Raw genomic sequence first — 18,823 nt, forward strand, 5'->3', positions numbered from 1 at the left:
GCCATTTTACACATTTTTATTCTTCTCATTTACAGGCCACAGGGTCAAAAGTGTGTTTGGTTACATATTCTAACTTGATCAGTTCATTATGTAGAAAAGGCTATAATTTAACAGTCAGCACTTCATAATGCAGGAGTCTGTAGTTACTTTAGACTCTTAATGGTTTCTTCCAGCTTCTCTTTGTTTGCTCCAGAGAATTCATGCACCTGAAATACAGGAATTCCAAGTTCAAACATTTCTTTTAAAACCATCACTCTGGGAAAAAAGCAGATAAATTGAGGACATTCGAGTCAGATGACACGGCACATTCGTTTACTCCTATAATTTATATGCACTCAGAAGATGTGTCTTTTTGGTTTCAGATTATAATTGTCTTCCATAATGGACAAAATCAGCAGACACACGGTGGTATTCAATGCTAGCCTTCCTAAGAGTAGACCTATTGAAGTGAATGGACATAGCTGACTCAGGTTCATTAGTTTCAATAGGTCTGCTCTGTGCAAGACATAACTGAATACAACCCACACCTTTCTATAGCATCAGCCTCTTGCCAGCCTGTCACCTTACCTCAGAATCCTACTTTGATCATCCTAATTTGCACCCTGGGCTTATGCCCAGACTATTAAAAGATTTTTTCCACCCAAATTAATCAGTGCTCAAGGTTGCATCTGTGGACAGGTTATTCCTTCGCCCTGGCACAGCATGCCCACGCCCATGGTAGTACTGCTAGGAAGCTGGTGTAGGAACTATCCCAGAATGACCTGATAGTCCAGGAATGGGGAACCTGTGGCCAGCCTGTTATTGTTGGACCCTGAACTCCCATCAGCATTAGTCAGGGAAGATGGAAGGTGTAGTCCAGCAACATCTGAAAGGCCACAGGTTCCCTATCTCTGTGCATCACCTAATATATTACGATCTGATCTTGAAGTTTCAGAAGTAGAACTAACAACTACACTTGACAAGAAAAGGACATCTTCATTGTGTACTTACAAAGTTGTCAGTACAGGGGGTGGGGTGAGGGAGAGATCCAGATAGGTTAGGCCAAGATAGATGCCTCCAACAGCCTGAGCCTCTCTCAACTAGTTGCCAATTGGGCATAGCACACTCAAAAAACATTTTAGGGGAGGCATCCCATTCTCCTCACAAGAAGTTCTGCTGGTAATGTGGGGGTACACGTACCTTTTTGTTATTCTTGTAAAATTGGAATGTTGGCATGCACTTCACATCACAGTGGGCGGCAACGTCCTAGAAGAGATGAAAGAGGTTATCCAGATCAGTTTGGCCAAGTACATTAATTAGTATTCAAGAAGAGAAATTTCTTCCGAAAAGAAGCTAAACCACTTGTTAGCATTTGGGAAACAGGCAAGATGCAACGTGGATATTTTCCACTACAAAAGATGAATTTGCAGCTCATTTAGCCTGTGCCTATAAACCAGATCATGCGCAAGCTGCATATTTGCATAGCCCTGCTTCTCCTAGCCACGGGAACAAGAACTATATGCAATACTGGTGCTTCAATTACACAATGCCATGCTGACCTGCCCTTAGAATAAATATTGGGTATGCCTTCATTAGTCTATAGTTCTTCTAATATCATAACCCACCCCACAAGCTATTTTGGCAGTTGTAGTTTGGTAAATCCTAAGAATTGTGAAATCTCATGCCGTATCTACACGATGGACTGAAGCCAATTTAACAGTAAATTCCCTCCTGCCAGGGAACCCTGTGAAGTGTCGTTCCATGAAGCCAAGACTTTAAAATCAGAATTGTCAGCATTTACTACAGTACACAGGGTTCCTTAGCAAGACAATTTTACAGTTAGGGCAGTTTTGAGTCCAAGGTTTGTTTGCAAGCTTCCCAGCACCTTAACCACTCATTGCATGTTCTGAAAAAGACCTCTGCATCCTCAGGATCATCACCTGAGAGTTGTCAGGAGACAACTGATCATGTGCTGAATACATGCAGTGGAGGTATCCCACCTTCGACTCTTGAAATCTACCAATGTTTCCCACCTATCTGCCTTTGCCATGCAGGAAAGCAGCAAGCGGAAGAAAAAACCTTCCCCTGACTCGCAACATGATGTTATTTTTGTACACTTTCCACATCTCAGTGGCATGATTTTCAAATTAGGATTCTGTCACCACTGAGTAGAATTTTGAATCCAGGCAGCAGTGGCCAATGTTTATGCTGAATTTTGTGAAACAAGTTTAATTATCACCCCACCCTATTCTTACAACATGGCCCCAGAGTAGTCACTGACAAATGCACGGCTAAGAGGACATTAAAAACCACCAAGCAGTCCTGCGATAAAAGCTAAACCATCACTTCCCATGTTTCACCATGTTTACCCATACCGATTATGTAGAAAAGGAATGCTGCTTACTCAAAGGGAAAATTTTACAAGCAAGTTCTACAACTAAGCAATCGTGCCTGACCAGACATTTCAGATCTTAAAAAGTAGTATGTCATACACTATTAAACTTTTCGTTACTTTGTCAGTCTTCATACTGAAGTGTGCAAGGATGCATTTCACTCAAGTAGATGCTTGCTAATTTGCTGCTTGTACCAGTTTGGGTGAAGATACCATAGAAAAGTGATGAACCCTTCACTAGTATAAAGGAATTCTACCCACAAACCTATCTTTTAAGAGGAAGGGTGTTGGCTCAGCAGAGTACACGCTTTGCATGCAAAAGAGTCCCAGGTTCAAATCCCCATCAACTCCAGCTAGGGTTGGGGGGGAAAAACCCTGCCTGAACCCTACTGGAAAGAATCAAAGTTCTCAGCCCCCGTTCGTGAAAAAAGGGCTTGCTGACTACTGCTTCAAAGCCATTTCCAGCATAGCCCCTTGTGGTTGTGTTAGACTTCTACCTTTGCACCACAAAAAAAAGGGAGTGCTATACCATGAAGCAGCTTTCAATTTTTTCTGGTGAAAACTGGGTTGTCCAGAGTTTATGGGATTACTTAGAAATTAAGTCCAGCGTCCACTCTGTACCTTAGTAGATCAGTTTGGAATCCTCTACCACATGCAAGAGTTCCCCATCAGACAAACATGCAGTTACAACTTTTATGACACGTTCACGTTGCCTTAATTCAAGGTGGACAGAAGTACTCTAGAATTTACCTGAGCATCATCCACGTCAATTTCAACAAACACTACATCTGGATACTTTTCAGAAAGACTCTGTCAAGTAAGAAAGGAGAAAAAAGTTAGACAAGAGGATTTTCATATTTTAAACCAGAGAACCTCTGGCCTGTGAGCAGAATGTGGCCCTCGGGACTCTCACCAACCCTGCTCTCCTCCAGTGCTTTTTCCAGGGCTGGAATATATTCTTCACCTGTGATAATGCCTCTTGCTCGGTTAGACACAGAGATGGGGAGGGACATGTAAAAACCTCTAGCCCGGGGCTGGTAACAATGCGACATCCACAGCTCTGCTGCTGGCTGCACCCACCACTGGCACACGGCCAGAGCTTGGAAAAGTTACTTTTTTGAACTACAACTCCCATCAGCCCTAGGCAACATGGCCACTGGATTAGGCTGATGGGAGCTGTAGTTCAAAAAAGTAACTTTTCCAAGCTCTGCACGCGGCCCCCAGAAGGCAGCTCATGGAGGGCTGTGCAGCCCTTGCACTGAAAAGGTTCCCCACCCCTGTATACTAGCATTTTCAACAAACATCAGGTATAAGAGCTCAAAAGCACATTTTAAAAGCGCACAAAACTAGACATACACATGCCTATAGCATGCCTCGTAAACCCTTTCTGCACACCTTGGCAAGTGTGCTGCCTGTGCCCTCTGATGTGCACAGAGACCAACCCTTCCTCCCAACTCTGAACCTGCAGAGGTGGGTGGGGATGGTCCCAGCAGTTAAATGGCAATCCCTCTGCCTCCTCCCCAGCTCCAAGGTTGGAGGAAAGTCCGGCAGCTGTTCTGCGCTGCAGCCGTGAAGGGCCAAGTCAGCAAACTGCACGCACAGACACACACCCAGGGCAGGAAAGACTACAGAGGCCTTTATGGACTGCTGTTGGATCGAAGTTTAACTTGGTTCAGTGTGTAAGAGGATCCTCCATGCAACAAAGCTGAGTCTTTTAAAAAATAAAATAAAATCCAGATTGACCCCCATAATCTCTGTCACTTATGTAACTGGAACGTTCATGTCCAAAAGCAATAATGTCCCTCAGCTTTGTTGCATGGAGGATCCTCTTACAGGCTGAACCAAGTTAAACTTCTGGTGCCTTCCAGTTGGGCCATGAATCAGACATGGCTGGGTCACTCTCATTCCCGTGGAATTATGGCAAGCGACTGGATCTCTGAGCAGTCTAGACTGCTCGGCTTCTTCCACAGGGTCCACGGGACAAGGGAAAGCCCAAAGGAGACCAAGAGGACAATTCGTAGCCCATTCTCTCGAGATGCTCGAGGGTGGGAGCCAGTGACCAGGCAGCTGTTATCCTACCAATGCCAGTGCCAGTCAACTGACCTTAAGGCTGGCACAACCCACCACTTCAAAGCATCCCCCAAGACAAGGAAACCCTGGGTTCTCACACAAGTTGTATCATCCCCCCATCAAGGCCCAAACCCTGTGGCAGGCTTCCCTTCCCAGTTTACTGTAATGAGCAGGACTCAAGGTGTGCCCTGTAGGCACAGGAGAGGGGTGGCAATTACTCAGGAGCAGAACGAGGAGAAAAATTGCTTGGGATTATGCATCACCCCTTAAAGCTTGCATAAAAGCACTGCCCTTGTTTTTTATTTATAAAACTTGCATCCTGCTCTATAGTCCTGCAATGCTCTTTTATACACAGCACTGTTGCAATTCATCTTTTACTCCAATTCTTTACCTGTACAGCTAAGATTAGAAACAAATTGTCCCAGCTTCCTTTATCAGTATTTGCCCTAAGCTTGTGCTTTTTAAAAAAAACAAAAACAAAGGTACCACAGTTGAGGATCAGATAATGTCCTAGACAAGGAATGCAGATTATCAAGACTATTAGGAACCGTCAAGACCAAGTTTGAGCAACCAGGAAGCTGTCCCCTCCTCCTGCTGGCAGAGACAAGTCAGCCTTGCACACTCAGCCAATTGCATAGTTTACACCAAAAAGAGCTGGCTTCTATTCCTTGTAAGCAGAGTTGTTCCGTTTGCACACTTTTAGAAGTTCCTCCTGTTTTTCCACAATTCACTCTGCTTTGCTAGTCATGGTGCCCTGCCATCACCCTAGAGTCCAAGATGGTGCCACAAAAGACCTTTTCAAGGATGTCTTCACAGCTGTTAAGGCAGGATTGGCCAATGGCTGAAGATGGGAGGTGTAGTCCAGCAACATCTGGAGAGCAACAAGTCCCTCACCCCAGCATTAAATACAAACTCACCTATATCTCCAGCAAGTTCTGTACGCTGTGCATCTGTTAAGGCTGAATTGAAATGCACCTAATTTTGCTGCCTATCTGAAGGCAGGGAAACAGGGAGGGCCATTTTAACTATTTTCAATTACGCTAGAGCACATATGTTTAATACCTAGAACATATTTATTGGAGAAAGCCAGGAAGGTAAGTACCCACCACCACTGCTACGTTCCAGCCATTTCCTCCTTAGAAACTCCCTCAATTCCAGCCCAGCCTTTAGTTTCTATGAAATCAAAAGCACAGAGCCCTGATCATGTCACATATTCAGAGAAAGAAATGGCGCACACCAGTCTACTTACGTGGAAGAAAGGCTTGATCATTTTGCATGGTCCACACCATGTGGCAGAGAAGTCAATAACTATGAGCTGTTCACCAGCAGACATCAACTGTGTCTGAAATTCAGTCTGTGGGAGAGACAAAAAACTAGTTTAGTATTTTAGCTAGAGACATTTTTTTAGTTAAGATGCCACTTCTGCAAAATGATGCAACTGTTTCATTTTTTAAAAAACCCTGGCCAAATCCAGAGCCACAAGACAGGCCTGGCAACAGCCTGTTCCAAGGCGCACACCTGCCTAGCCCTAGAGATCAGGAAAAGCAGCAAAATGCAAAAGCAAAACAGCTGTAACCAGAACTCATTTCCACTCCACTTTTTGGAAAGCATCTTCAAGAAGCGGCCTGCATAAGATCCTTAAAATGCAATTCAGCTATACAAAGGTTTTATCACAACACAAACTTCAAAAACAAGATCCAAATGTTTAAAAAGGGAGCAACATCACGGAACATCCGATAAAAATGAAACAGCTAACGCAAAGAACACGCAAACATTGTGAATTCATGCCAACAAAGCCACATGCAGTTGCTACTTGAGAAGTGTTTGCACCAACCGTACGAATTTGTTCCAAACCTTGTAACCCACAAAGGCTATTAGCCCACATACAATTTTACTAGCCCACATATGCCTAATGAGAGCCGTCTGGCTTCCTGCCTAGGAAGCAGTCCTTACAGGCCAAGTGGCTATTAGGAACCAAGGAAGCTACCCAATGCCAAGTCAGGCTATTGGTCCATCTAGCTCAGTATTGTCTACACTGACTGGCAGGAGCTTCCAGCCCTACCAAGAAACACTAGGGATTGAACTTGGGACCTTCCGCACGCAGGGCAGTTGCTCTTCCACTGAGCCACTGACCTTTCCCTGTTTTCTTGCTGAAGTGAACAGTATGGCATTAAGTATACAAGTAATGGAAGCTGTACTGTAGCGCATGCCCTTAGATGTAGCTTTTTACTTGAGTATCGCTGGTGACCAGCAAATCACAGTTCCGGAGATGAGAAAAGTGGCCTGCCACACCCAAACCAAAAGTTGGCAAAGTAAATAGTTAAGCCTGCTCCCCAAAACCCCACTTGCTTGGAGTAAATCTCACTGAAGCCTATGGGACTTGCACCCATAAACCCACACTGCTTGTAGGAGTAGGAACTGAGAAGGCCCCAGCTTGGATCACACTGCAGCTCACAAAATGGCCTTAAGCCAACCTTTGTTCTTCACTGCTGGCCTGCCAAACATAGTACATTTCACATTCCAAGCACTTTATAGGATGCCACCAAATTTCCTCATAGTGAAATGAAGGCCTTAAACATAGAGGGAAGCAGATGCGATGGGGCTGCTTCATGTAGCTGAAAGTTGCACCCCCACTAGAATCAGCATGCTCTTCCCTGACTTGCCCACAGAATGCGAGGAACATGGTCACATCTTAGACCGCTCTTCTTCAACCTCGAGTTCCCAGATGTTGGTGGACTACAACTCCCATCATCCTTGGCCATTGGCTAAGTTGGTTGGGGTTGATGGGAGATGTAGTCCAACAACATCTGGGGAGCCAAGGTTGAACAGCAGTGCCCTAGACCATTTTCTTAAGTGTGCACCACGTCAGAACGGGCTCACCGCCCAATGGGAGGAGAGACTTTTCAGCCAGTTCTGGCATCCACCCAAAGAGTGCGGGCAAAGCACTAGGAAAGGGGGGAAACAGAAGAGAAGGGTGCAGTAAGCTTTGGTGAGCAGCAAGGCTCGCTGACTAAATTCCACCATGCTCTGATCTGAAGAGTTGCAATACAGCATCTGAAGATGCACTAAGATGGGACTGTGGTGCCAAAGTGAGCCAAAGAAGACCCCCAACTGCCTCCCTCTCTTCAAGAAAGGAGGACTTCTAACATCCCCATTAATTCCTTACAGATGCATCATGTCCTGCGTTGGGGATGCACATGGTAGGCAATGGGATGGGGCCATTTGTGCAAGAGGTGCAAGTTCCCCTTGCAGAAAAGCACAACCAAATGGAGCCTTTGAGCAGAGCCAACCAACCTACTTGCCTTTGCCCAGGGATGCAACTTTCAAGTCCAATTTTGAAAACTCACTAGAAGGTTTTGGGTTGCATTCCCAAGGGCTGGTTTAAGTGCATGCACTTTGTATTTTACATGCTTCTTTGAACGTATCTTATATCAATATCCCTTTCCATTATGATGTGGACCATTCCCAAACCATTTCCCTACAGTCAGCAAGGTCTGTTCAATTGCATCTTCCTGGAATCATTATTAGCCAGAAAGTAGCACATCTAATGGAGGAGAGTTTGGCATGCCAATTCAGCACACCCTCCAGCCCACAAGCCGAGCAGAGGCAGAGACAACACCTTCACCGAACTCAGCTAGACAAGATCAGCACATTTAACAATGGGAAGTGGCAGGTGAATCCTGTGCTACTTAGCATTCTCCCTTGTCCTTGGGCTACTTCTGGGTTATCGCTCAACACAAGCGCAACAGGGGGAGGAGGTGTGAATGTAAGTCATTGGTCTTCAGTGAAGACCCACTATGGGACTGCAACTGAGTCAAGGCGGGCTGAAAAGAACACGGCAAAAAAAATTAAGTGGGTACCCAAGTGCATCCAAGATGGGTCCCTGGACTGAAAAGCTTCAAGATCTACTGGGGGGGACAAATTGTCCTGCTCCACCATTCTGCAAAGGCAACCAACGCAGTCCACAAGTCGTGTAAGAAGAGGTGGGAGATTTTCCAAAAGAAATACTTTTTTTTTTTACTACTGTATTTTGCCTATAGATGCTCTTGGAGGTCACTGATTCATAGGGTCGCCATAAGTCATAGTTGACTTGGAGGCACATAACAACACCAATTTTGCCTATGGAACCTTTTCCATTTTCTAGAAGTCCAGTTAGTGGTTCAACAAATGAATACAAACACCAGACTGGGTAGTTTCGGAGTTGCAGGTAAATTCCCCACGCCAGATGACTATTCTTAGGGAGAATATAAGTAACGCACAGTTCTTTGTATATACTAAGATTCAGTATGTTAAAAGAGTTTTCAGTTACTCCATTCGGCCCCCCGCCCCATTTTTACATTATGCTTAATACAGGGAAAATGAATACCATCAAGTAACTGTCTCAAAATATTTCACTAATATTCTAACAATTTTAAGTAAAGCTTTTGAGCATAATGAATAACCAGTGTGCTTTGTACAGTTCCTTACATGAGAATTGTAACTCGGGGTGGTGGTCTCCTAACAACTCTCAGCACCCATAACAAACTATAGTTCCCAGGATTCCTTGGGAGAAGCCACAACTGCTTAAAGTGGAATAAGTGTTTTAAATGTATGGTTTGGATGTGGCCAGTGTATCTTTTATCTGTCTGGTTCTTGGTATTTGGAAGGTTATGTGGCCAGGTAATCAGAACAGTTATTCAAATCTGTGTTTTTTAAAAAAGTGTACCCTCTTACGAATAATATGCAAAGCATCTCTGCTCAGTATATCTGCTACTAAAGCAACCTCTGTGCCCCAAGAGTACAGGTTTCGATCAAATGTCTTGTTGACATGGCATTACTATGAACTTTGGCAAGGAATCCCTTTAACAATATTTACAAGGAAGAACATCTTCCTATCTACAGGGAAGCCCTACACACTGCGAGCTTTTCTCAACTTTGCAGAGCCCCACAAACTCAGTGAGATGGTAGTCCCCAGAAAAATATTTTTGAAAATGTTGCAGCCAGGTGAGGCAATTGCTTGTCATGGGAAGCTGCTTTCAGTAGCATCCCAAAGCAAGGGCAACACATTGATTAGCCAAGAATCCTCTGAAACAAGATTGTAGCAGTTGCGTGCCACTTAACTCTCAGTTGTGTAATGCTCAGAAGATGCAAGACTATAGATACAGGGGTTTTTTTTGTGGGGAAGATGTTCTCTTAACAGGTGCCTTTGCCTGATAAGAACACCCACCTCCTAAAAGGTTGTTTATCCAAGCGACTGCACCACATTTAATAATGGTTGCATCAACCATTCCTGTGAGACATTACAGTTACACTATTTGGGAAGTGTGCTACTAGTCTAAATATGATACAGAGTGGTGTATATGTACTGCACTGCATTTACCAGATGTGGGGAACTGTTGGCCCTCCAGATGTTGCTGAACTACAACTTTCACCATTCCTGCCCACTGGCTGTGCTTGCTAGGGTTGATGGCAGTTGTAGTTCAGAAAGGAGCTCCCCACTCTTGGTCTACAGCAAGTTGGTTTAAAGAGACAGACCACATGAAGGGGTAGAGATGTGAAGGCCTGGTAAAAATCAGGGAAAAGCTGTAGCCTTTTTTGTTTTTTTTCCAAAAAATTGAAAAAGGAAAAATGGATTATGGAATGTTTTATTTTGGCATGATGAATAAAATGTTTCACTGAATCTTGGTCCCCCCTTTTTCTCAGTTCTTTTTACGGGTATGGGTACTTTATGTCTGCTTGACACTGTGGAGGACTAGCGGAGACACAAGTAATTCTTTGTTATTAATGTTGATGGTTTCTTCTGTTTTTTTAAAAATGTTTTTGCCTGCTCCTCATAAACTGGCCAAATGAAAGAGTTCAGGAGCTTATAGCTCCATTTGTTACAAAAAAAGTAAAAAATTTAAAAAGTACATTCAATTTGTAATAATTGTTTGAATAAAATGTACTTTTAATATACCAAAAATGATAATTTTAAGCCAAACCAACTTGTACATAATTACATTTTATGTTACTGAATTAACGAAGTGACTTGCAATCTGTAGAGTGCTAAAATAGCATTTTTTCCAATTTTTCCAAAAATTTCCATTTCCCCCCAAAAAAACAGCTTCAAAATTTCCAGAAATTTTACATCTCTATGAAGGGGTCAGAGAAATGATACTATATGGAGTAACAAACCTTGGGGCTGGCAGCTTACCAAATACCATATTTTGGAGTCATGACAGAAAGCTCAAGTCTGTGACTGTGTACATTTGACAATTTGTTGCAGCCAGTTCTGGTCTCAGTTGTGTACTTCTAGGACACATCCATTGCCAGACACATCCCATTAGTGCAAGGATTTCCACCTGCACAATGGGACTTGCTCTTCTTCTCCAGTCTCCCAGATATGCTCTGGCAGGCTGGGGAATGCCCAGAAAAGATATGGGGATGTGGGGAAGAAAGTCCTGTTGCACAAGAGAAAGTTCTTGTACTAGTGGGACAACTCCATTGAGGTCCAGTAGGTTAGAGCTGGTGTACCATAGTGACCAATTCAAGTCTCTTTTCAACCATGATAAAAAACTACTGGGCTGAATTACAGTACTGTTGGAAGAATTGCCAAGCATCTACATAAACAATGTTTTTTAAAAAATCCAGGTGTCCATGAACAGCGTTGCTAGGGCATCAGTAGTACCCAGCACAAAAAGCCTCTAATTTTTAGGAAATTTTACTGAATGTCATTGCATGTTTGTTTTAGTGTATATATATACACACACACCAGGGCTGTGGAGTCAGTACACCAAACCTTCAACTCCGACTCATCTATTTTTCTACTGTCCGACTCCGACTCCACCCAAAATTGCTTCTTGTCAATAAAAATTCATTTGGAAGTCGGCGTCGGTACATTGCTCCCGACTCCGACTCCACCCAAAATCGCTCCCGACTCCGACTCCACCCAAAATCGCTCCCGACTCCGACTCCACCCAAAATCGCTCCCGACTCCGACTCCACCCAAAATCGCTCCCGACTCCGACTCCACCCAAAATCGCTCCCGACTCCGACTCCACCCAAAATCGCTCCCGACTCCGACTCCACCCAAAATCGCTCCCGACTCCGACTCCACCCAAAATCGCTCCCGACTCCGACTCCACCCAAAATCGCTCCCGACTCCGACTCCACCCAAAATCGCTCCCGACTCCGACTCCACCCAAAATCGCTCCCGACTCCGACTCCACCCAAAATCGCTCCCGACTCCGACTCCACCCAAAATCGCTCCCGACTCCGACTCCACCCAAAATCGCTCCCGACTCCGACTCCACCCAAAATCGCTCCCGACTCCGACTCCACCCAAAATCGCTCCCGACTCCGACTCCACCCAAAATCGCTCCCGACTCCGACTCCACCCAAAATCGCTCCCGACTCCGACTCCACCCAAAATCGCTCCCGACTCCGACTCCACCCAAAATCGCTCCCGACTCCGACTCCACCCAAAATCGCTCCCGACTCCGACTCCACCCAAAATCGCTCCCGACTCCGACTCCACCCAAAATCGCTCCCGACTCCGACTCCACCCAAAATCGCTCCCGACTCCGACTCCACCGCCCTGACACACACGAGTAATTTTGATGCACCTATTTAAGAAAACCCATGCCAACAGGAGCCACAGCTTATCTTTTGCTGGGATACAGCATTTTAAGTGTCACCAGTTGGAGGGTTTTGCAACAGATATACACTGTCTAACACCCATCCTGCAAGAGACCACTTGATTAGGCCTCAGATACAAGAAGGGATGCATCAACTGAACTGAGTCTTGCTGGCTACCAGGGAAAAAAATTGTGGACTGCTAATAAATGGAGAAAAAACACCTTCTTTAAGAATATGACTTTAATGCCCAACAGATCCAGTTGTATTCACTGAAGATCCAGTTGTACTCGCTGAACTTGTGCAATGTAATCTCCCTGGAACTGCGTAGTATACAAATTTGGACGACACTATTTGAAAAACCACTGTGATGGAACCAAAGTGAGGTTTATGCCTACAGCTATGAACTTGACTTGTACTTGGGTCTTAAGAAATTCAGTGAGTCCAAATCCAGAGAAGTGATTGTAAAGAAAACTGAGGGGGGAGGGGGAGAGAGAGAAGAGGCCAGGTCTGAAGGACTGCCGCATTCCTTTTTGGACATCAAATTCAGAGTGTATTCAGAACAAAGAAACAACATTCTCATCCCAGCCAACTTTGCCATTAGAGATTATGGAGTCTCAGCTGCAGTGCACCATGGCATATGTCATTTTGTTGCTGGCTGAACATTATGTATCCAATCAAAAATAAAATTGCCTTGCTGTGAAGTTTTGAGAACACTGCACTCAAAAAGGATTTTGGAAACGCACTCATGCCTGTATCTTGGGCAGATAACCTAAGTCCCAGGAGCCGTTCATAAGGCAAAAAGCAGTAACACTAACAAGCACTTTTAAAAATATATAGGTTGTGTTAACCATTTGCATGAAAATTTTGTAACCATTTCCAAGATATGCTGAGCACTTGTTACATTAGTATAAACCAAGTTGGCTTTTGAACAGGATTTTGCTCTTCAACAAGAAGATCATACACAGTATGTTCAAAATACAATTGTAGTATAATCCTACATGCAGAGATATAGGAAGTTATGAAGCCAGGTAGGAAACAACCTTTACATGGTGAAAGCACTCTTGCTTTGCGTGCAGAAGGTTCCAGGTTCAATCCCTGGCATCTCCAGATAGGGCTGGAATGTCCTGCTTGAAATTCTGGAGAGTTGCTGCTAGTCAATATAGACAACAATGAGCTAAATGCACCAATGAGTGGAAGCCATATAAGGCAGCTTCCTATGTTCCTAGCATCACCTGTGGCTTCCATGAATCAGCCACAGTAGTGGAATGAGCCCTCAAACAAGGGAGATGCTTGGTCCATTAAACCACTGGTGGTTTAATGCACTGTTGTTGGACTCCTGTCAACCCCAGCCAGCTTAGGGAATGGTCAGGGATGAAGGGAGAGAATCCAACAACATCTGGGGACCCAAGGTTGAAGAACAGTATATTAAACCAGTAACCAAGGAATTCAACAAGCCATTCCTCAAGGCCTCACCCATTGTTAAAGCAAAAGAGGCCTTTCCTCTCAGAACCATGGAAGAGACATTGGGGAGAAACTTAAAAGTGATTAACCATCTGTGACTCAGCCTCATTACATTTTATATCATTATTTGTTTCCATATTTCAAAGTTGTAAACCACCTTGGCAGAAAGGCTGCATATAAATGTAAGAAATGAATGAATTTTGCAGATGTCCACAGTTCAAATGGCCAAGAGCTCACCAACATCTGTTAAGCCCCCTTTCTGCCAGACAGAGCAGCAGCAAATTCCTAATAACCTTATGCCACGTTTCAACCAGCAACCCAAGTCTGAATGCCTCTTCTGAAGTCTAAATTAGTAGAGCTTTGCCAACAAATTACAGGCCATTCTAATGACAAGGCTGTCAGGTTGAAACATTCTTAATTGTGTTGTTCTTACAAGGCAGATCTTTGTATTAGCTGTGCTATAGGTATATACAGGGCTCATAACGACAGCTACTCATATAGGAAGGTGGCATGGGTGCTGGAGAATAGCAGAGTTTTAACTTAAGGGGATGTTTAAGTTAAATAAAGAGCCAGTGTGGTGTAGTGGTTAGAGTGCTGGACTACGACGTGGGAGACCAGGGTTTGAATCCCCACATAGCCATGAAGCTCACTGGGTGATCTTTGGCCAGTCACTGCCTCTCAGCCTCGAAGGAAGGCAATGGTAAACCACCTCTGAATACTGCTTACCATGAAAACCCTATTCATAGGATCACCATAAGTCAGGATCGACTTGAAGACAGTCCATTTCATCTTCATTTTAAGTTAAATAGCACTTAAAGAGGCAGAAGCTCACTGGGTAGAATATTCCCAAAGATTTAGAAGAAGGCAATACATGTTCACAGGTGGCAGAAATGGGGAGGAACTGCAAGAGATCAGAGGACAGGCTAAAGATTCAAAGCAATCATGAACACGTGACAGACAGCCTGGCCACACAGGGATGTTGCCATTCAGGGGTACATAAAGAAGCAGAATAGCAGCAATGTTTTACATGTACAGCATCAAATTTGAGGGATTCTGAGTGGAATGCTGTAAGAGGGTTTTCCAGAAGACAAATCACATGAGAAAGGGTAACCTGTGTGGCAGCACAATCTATGCATATTTACTCAGAAGCAAGTCCCACTGTATTCAGTGGTGCTTACTTCATTGTTAAGCGTTTAGGATTGCAGCCTTAAGAGTATCGAAATACATAGCAGATGAGGGCAGCACACATTTCAACTATATGAGGATGCCAGGAAGAACAATTCAATATGACAGAATAAATCCAGCAGCAATGACTTTAAGATTACAGGAAAGACTAAGAGTTAAACTAAAGATCAGACAATGCGCACATCAGCAGGGAACTAGAGGGTGCTTGGTTACGGGCCTACCTTCTCTGAAACTTTCTTAGGAAGAGCTGGGTTAAGCACCTGCCTGGAATGCTGTACAAAAAGGTAGAAAAGCTTGTTCCAGGGCTGGATTCTTGTGAAATGCCAACACACACACCCTCACAGATGGGGAAACTTCCACACCCCTTTAGTACATCCTCTTAGTTATTGTGCGTTGGAACTGGTTTCATGTAGCTGCTAGAAGCACAGACCAGGAAGTTCATGGTATTGGCCATGAGCTGACTAATTGAGCCTTGGTGATCAATCCTGCCCTGCAAGTGGATTGATCATGCTAGCCTACCTTACAGCATTGTAGTAAGATTAAGTTTGAAGGGCAGGGAGGGAGGAAGGAGAGAGAGGCCTACACAAAATGTCAAGTAAAAAAAAGTGTAGATGGTTTTCAGTTTTGTTGCCTTCCAGCATTCCCCTTTAAAACCCCAGCCCATAAGTAATGTTTAAGCGCTGCTATACTAGACAGCTATTTATGTTGCAATGTTAGCAGATGAAACCCAGCATGCAGAAGTTTCTTGTGCCATTATGAATCATTTCTCAAACACTGGGTGTCTACTGGAAAGATATGGGGAAGGTTGAAGAAGTGAAAGCAGGTCATCATGTCAGTTTCATGCCTAAGGTGTGGCCAAATTTAGGAGAAAGCTAACCACATTTGGACTCTTTAGCTTAGGGGAAAGGATACTTGAAAGAGGGCTATGATAGCATGAAGGGAGGAGAAAGAGGGAACCCATGAAGGTTTTTTTCCATGTCATTAGGGTCACATTAAGGAGTAGTCAACAAAAAATTTCCAAGAGGGTTTTTTCCCTGAGCAAAACAGCATAACAGATTCAGAAAAGGAAAAGAGTATGAAAAGGCTGGTTAAACCAAGATGACAAAAGACCACACCCTTCCCCCACCTTCAAATTCAAGGGCTGCCGGAGCAGCTCATTTCAATACTCATTTAGATCTCTGTATATTTCAGCACCTTTACATACATGCACTCCAAAAGCACTGGCATCCTCTGGTGGAGCTCACCAACTTGTTAACCTCATTAAAGAGAAAACTTGCTTCCTAGTTTTCAAGACAGGCATCTGAGTGTGTGACAGCTATCACATGGACAGCATTGGATGTTTTTGCTCTTTAGTCCTGTTCCTGCTTTTGAAATCCAGGAAAAACTGAAACTTCCCAAAGTCTGAGCACAGCTGCTGTCAGTGGCACAAGCCTGAGAGCAGCCATTTCTACACAGCAACTTAAGTTTGAGATACAACCAAGGGAACGGAGCAGATTTCTGTATGACACTTTAGGGGAATCCTGTCCTACAAAAGGTAGCAAACATCTGAATTCCGCCCTAACCAATTAACACAAGCTTCCCTTCAGGTAATGGAGATAAGACAGAACTTTTTTTGGGGGGGGAGGGACGCCTAGGAATCTCTTTTAACCCAGGAGCTTACAGGACAGTCTCTGCAGGAGGTTACTACAGCAGATCACTTTTAACAGAAAATGCCATTTCCCTCCTCCCTCTCTGTGCTGTTCCGTTTGGCGGGCACTGCAACACCTCCCAGCAGCCATTAAAGCCTGCTGCAGGGAAATCCAGATTAAGGAGAACAAGCGAGACTTCACCAGGGCAATGGGGCACACCTTTTTTTTTTTAAAAGACACAAACCTTGACTAGAGAAAGGGATCCTTTAACTCAGATCATCCCTTGCAAACCCTGCTTTTCAAAGCTGGCCATGAAAGCTAGTCTAGCCAGACCACTGAAAAAAATCTGACCACTGAGGACTGCAATCACTATGCCTACTTTACTGAAAACAAGCCTCACTGAGCAGAGTCCGGGTAAACACGCACAGAGTTGTACTATGAGGCTCTTGCTACGCAGCGAGGAAGGAAGAACGATATTTAACAACAATCACCACCCGATTTTGCTCGGGTTATTAGGCAGAACGCCAAGGACAGGCAGCCAATTTTAGGGAGCCAGCCACGTCAACGCTCAGGCACACACAGAGGTTGAGTTTAATCAGGTGGGCACGCTTAAGGGTCCAAGGATATCTGCAAGGTGGAAGAAGATGAGAGAAAACTGCTGGTTGCTTTTTACAGTAGGCAGACAGAGAGCAGCCCCCAAAGAGCAATCAAGGGGTTCAGAGATATTTGGGGGGGGGAAGCAGACAAAGCCCTCCCTCCTGTGCAGGGCGCAGGGAGGGTGGAATCCGCCCCATTAGGCTGCCAGAAACAAGCTTAGCCAGATGCTGATGCAACAGATATGAGTCCCTAGGGCAGGTTTTTCCGCGAAACAGACACAGCTACCAAGGCCACGCAGGGCGGTAGTGGGAAGAAAAGGAGGTCGGTGTAGAAGGCTCAACTCGTGTGGCCTCGGAAGGGGCCGTTCTGAAGCCGCGGCAGTCACTGCCCTAAGAAGCCTTGCATCAAAAATGGCCATAAGAAAGCTAGGAAAGCAACAGGCACGCGCAGATCTTTCCCCCGTGGAGGCGTCCGGTGGGGTGCGGTGAGATGAGGGTTAGGCCCCTTAGTAACCACTAGCCACGTCCCATAAGTGCGCTAGGGTCAAGTATGATAAGCGAGGGGGCTGCTGGTCATCGTACCAGCACAACGTCCAAGGATCCTCCAGTCACGCTCTTTCCAACAGGGATCTTTCCTTCCCAGTGCCTTAGAGGCCTACCGCAGAAGATCTGCCCGCCCTGCAAACGCCCTTTTCTTACCAGGCTTGCCACGGTCTTCACCATCTTCGCAGCGTCTGGCGGGTGTTCAGGTGGAGGGCTACTAGATCCCGGATCTGGAGCGGGCTTCGCTTCCTCGATGGCTGCTGTAGTATTCTCATTAGCACCGCCTTCCTGCATCGTCTTATGTATTGCAGATGCCAGCCCCGGAGAATGTTCTGCGCAGGCGCGCTGTTTCGTGAACCGAAGCTGCGCGCTTGCGCGTACTGCCCTCTGTCTTTCTTTCTCCAACCCTTCCCCGGGTTTGGAAGGCAACCTTTGGTGCGAGGGAGATGGAGATTTTTTTTAAAAAAAAAGTGAGTACGCTTAGGGACCTTTGGAAGAGCAGTGGAGAAGAAGGGGGGCAAGATAAATAAAAGCCACACCTTGTTCTATTTCCAGCAGCGAGAGAGGGCCGGTTATAGCCCGATCGTAACCATATTTACTTTACAAGTAAGTCCCATCGTTTTCAATGGGATTTATTTCCAAGTAAAGCTACTATCCGTAACTTTCCAAGCCTTATTGAACTGAGTGAGGTTTACTCCTAAGTAAGCATGCATAGAATCGGGCTACGAGGATCCTTCCAGATCGCAGCGGCAGCACAATCTTGTGAATAATTCAGAAGTAAGTGCCTCTGTGTTCAAAACGAACAACAAAGCGTTCTCTAGCACCTTAGAAAAGGAACGAATGCATTATGACATAAGCTTTTGTGGGCTACAGCCTACTTCACCTGATACATGAAGCGTTATGTTTAAAGGTTGGGGAGCATTGTAAACTCAGTTCAGGATGAAATTAAATGCAGACAAGTATTGTTGTTGTTATGTGCCTTCAAGTCGATTACGACTTATGGCGACCCTATGAATCAGCGACCTCCAAAAGCATCTGTCATGGACCACCCTGTTCAGATCTTGTCAGTTCAGGTCTGTGGCTTCCTTTATGGGATCAATCCATCTCTTGTTTGGCCTTCCTCTTTTTCTACTCCCTTCTGTTTTTCCCAGCATTATGGTCTTTTCTAGTGAATCATGGCTTCTCATGATGTGTCCAAAGTATGATAACCTCTGTTTCCTCATTTTTGCTTCTAGTGACAGTTCTGGTTTAATTTGTTCTAGCACCCAATTATTTGTCTTTTTTGCAGCCCATGGTATGCGCAAAGCTCTCCTCCAACACCACATTTCAAAGGAGTTGATTTTTCTCTTATCCTCTTTTTTCACTGTCCAGTT

At 44.8% G+C, this 18,823-nt stretch overlaps 1 protein-coding gene across 1 annotated transcript; it reads right to left on the minus strand.

The window, feature by feature from the left end:
- Window positions 1-17,759, minus strand: LOC133387317 (thioredoxin-like). The gene is made up of 5 exons (XM_061631856.1): window positions 17,607-17,759; window positions 5,691-5,795; window positions 3,122-3,181; window positions 1,180-1,245; window positions 1-206 (listed from the first exon to the last, which is right to left on the minus strand). The coding sequence occupies exons 1-5, from the start codon at window positions 17,742-17,744 to the stop codon at window positions 144-146; spliced, it is 432 nt and encodes a 143-aa protein (XP_061487840.1). The 5' UTR covers window positions 17,745-17,759; the 3' UTR covers window positions 1-143.
- Between the last annotated feature and the right edge of the window lie 1,064 nt (window positions 17,760-18,823).

This window comes from Rhineura floridana, chromosome 1 (genome assembly GCF_030035675.1).
Source record: "Rhineura floridana isolate rRhiFlo1 chromosome 1, rRhiFlo1.hap2, whole genome shotgun sequence".
In the NCBI taxonomy this organism is placed as follows: Eukaryota; Metazoa; Chordata; class Lepidosauria; order Squamata; family Rhineuridae; genus Rhineura; species Rhineura floridana.

Bases quoted from the DNA above. Each gene is read 5' to 3' on its own strand.
- LOC133387317 (XM_061631856.1), bottom strand. From the start codon at position 17,744: ATGCAGGAAGGCGGTGCTAATGAGAATACTACAGCAGCCATCGAGGAA. The intron at 3,182-5,690 runs GTAAGTAGACTG...CTTACTTGACAG, and splicing joins TGATCAAGCCTTTCTTCCAC to AGTCTTTCTGAAAAGTATCC. The intron at 1,246-3,121 runs GTAAATTCTAGA...CATCTCTTCTAG, and splicing joins TTGACGTGGATGATGCTCAG to GACGTTGCCGCCCACTGTGA.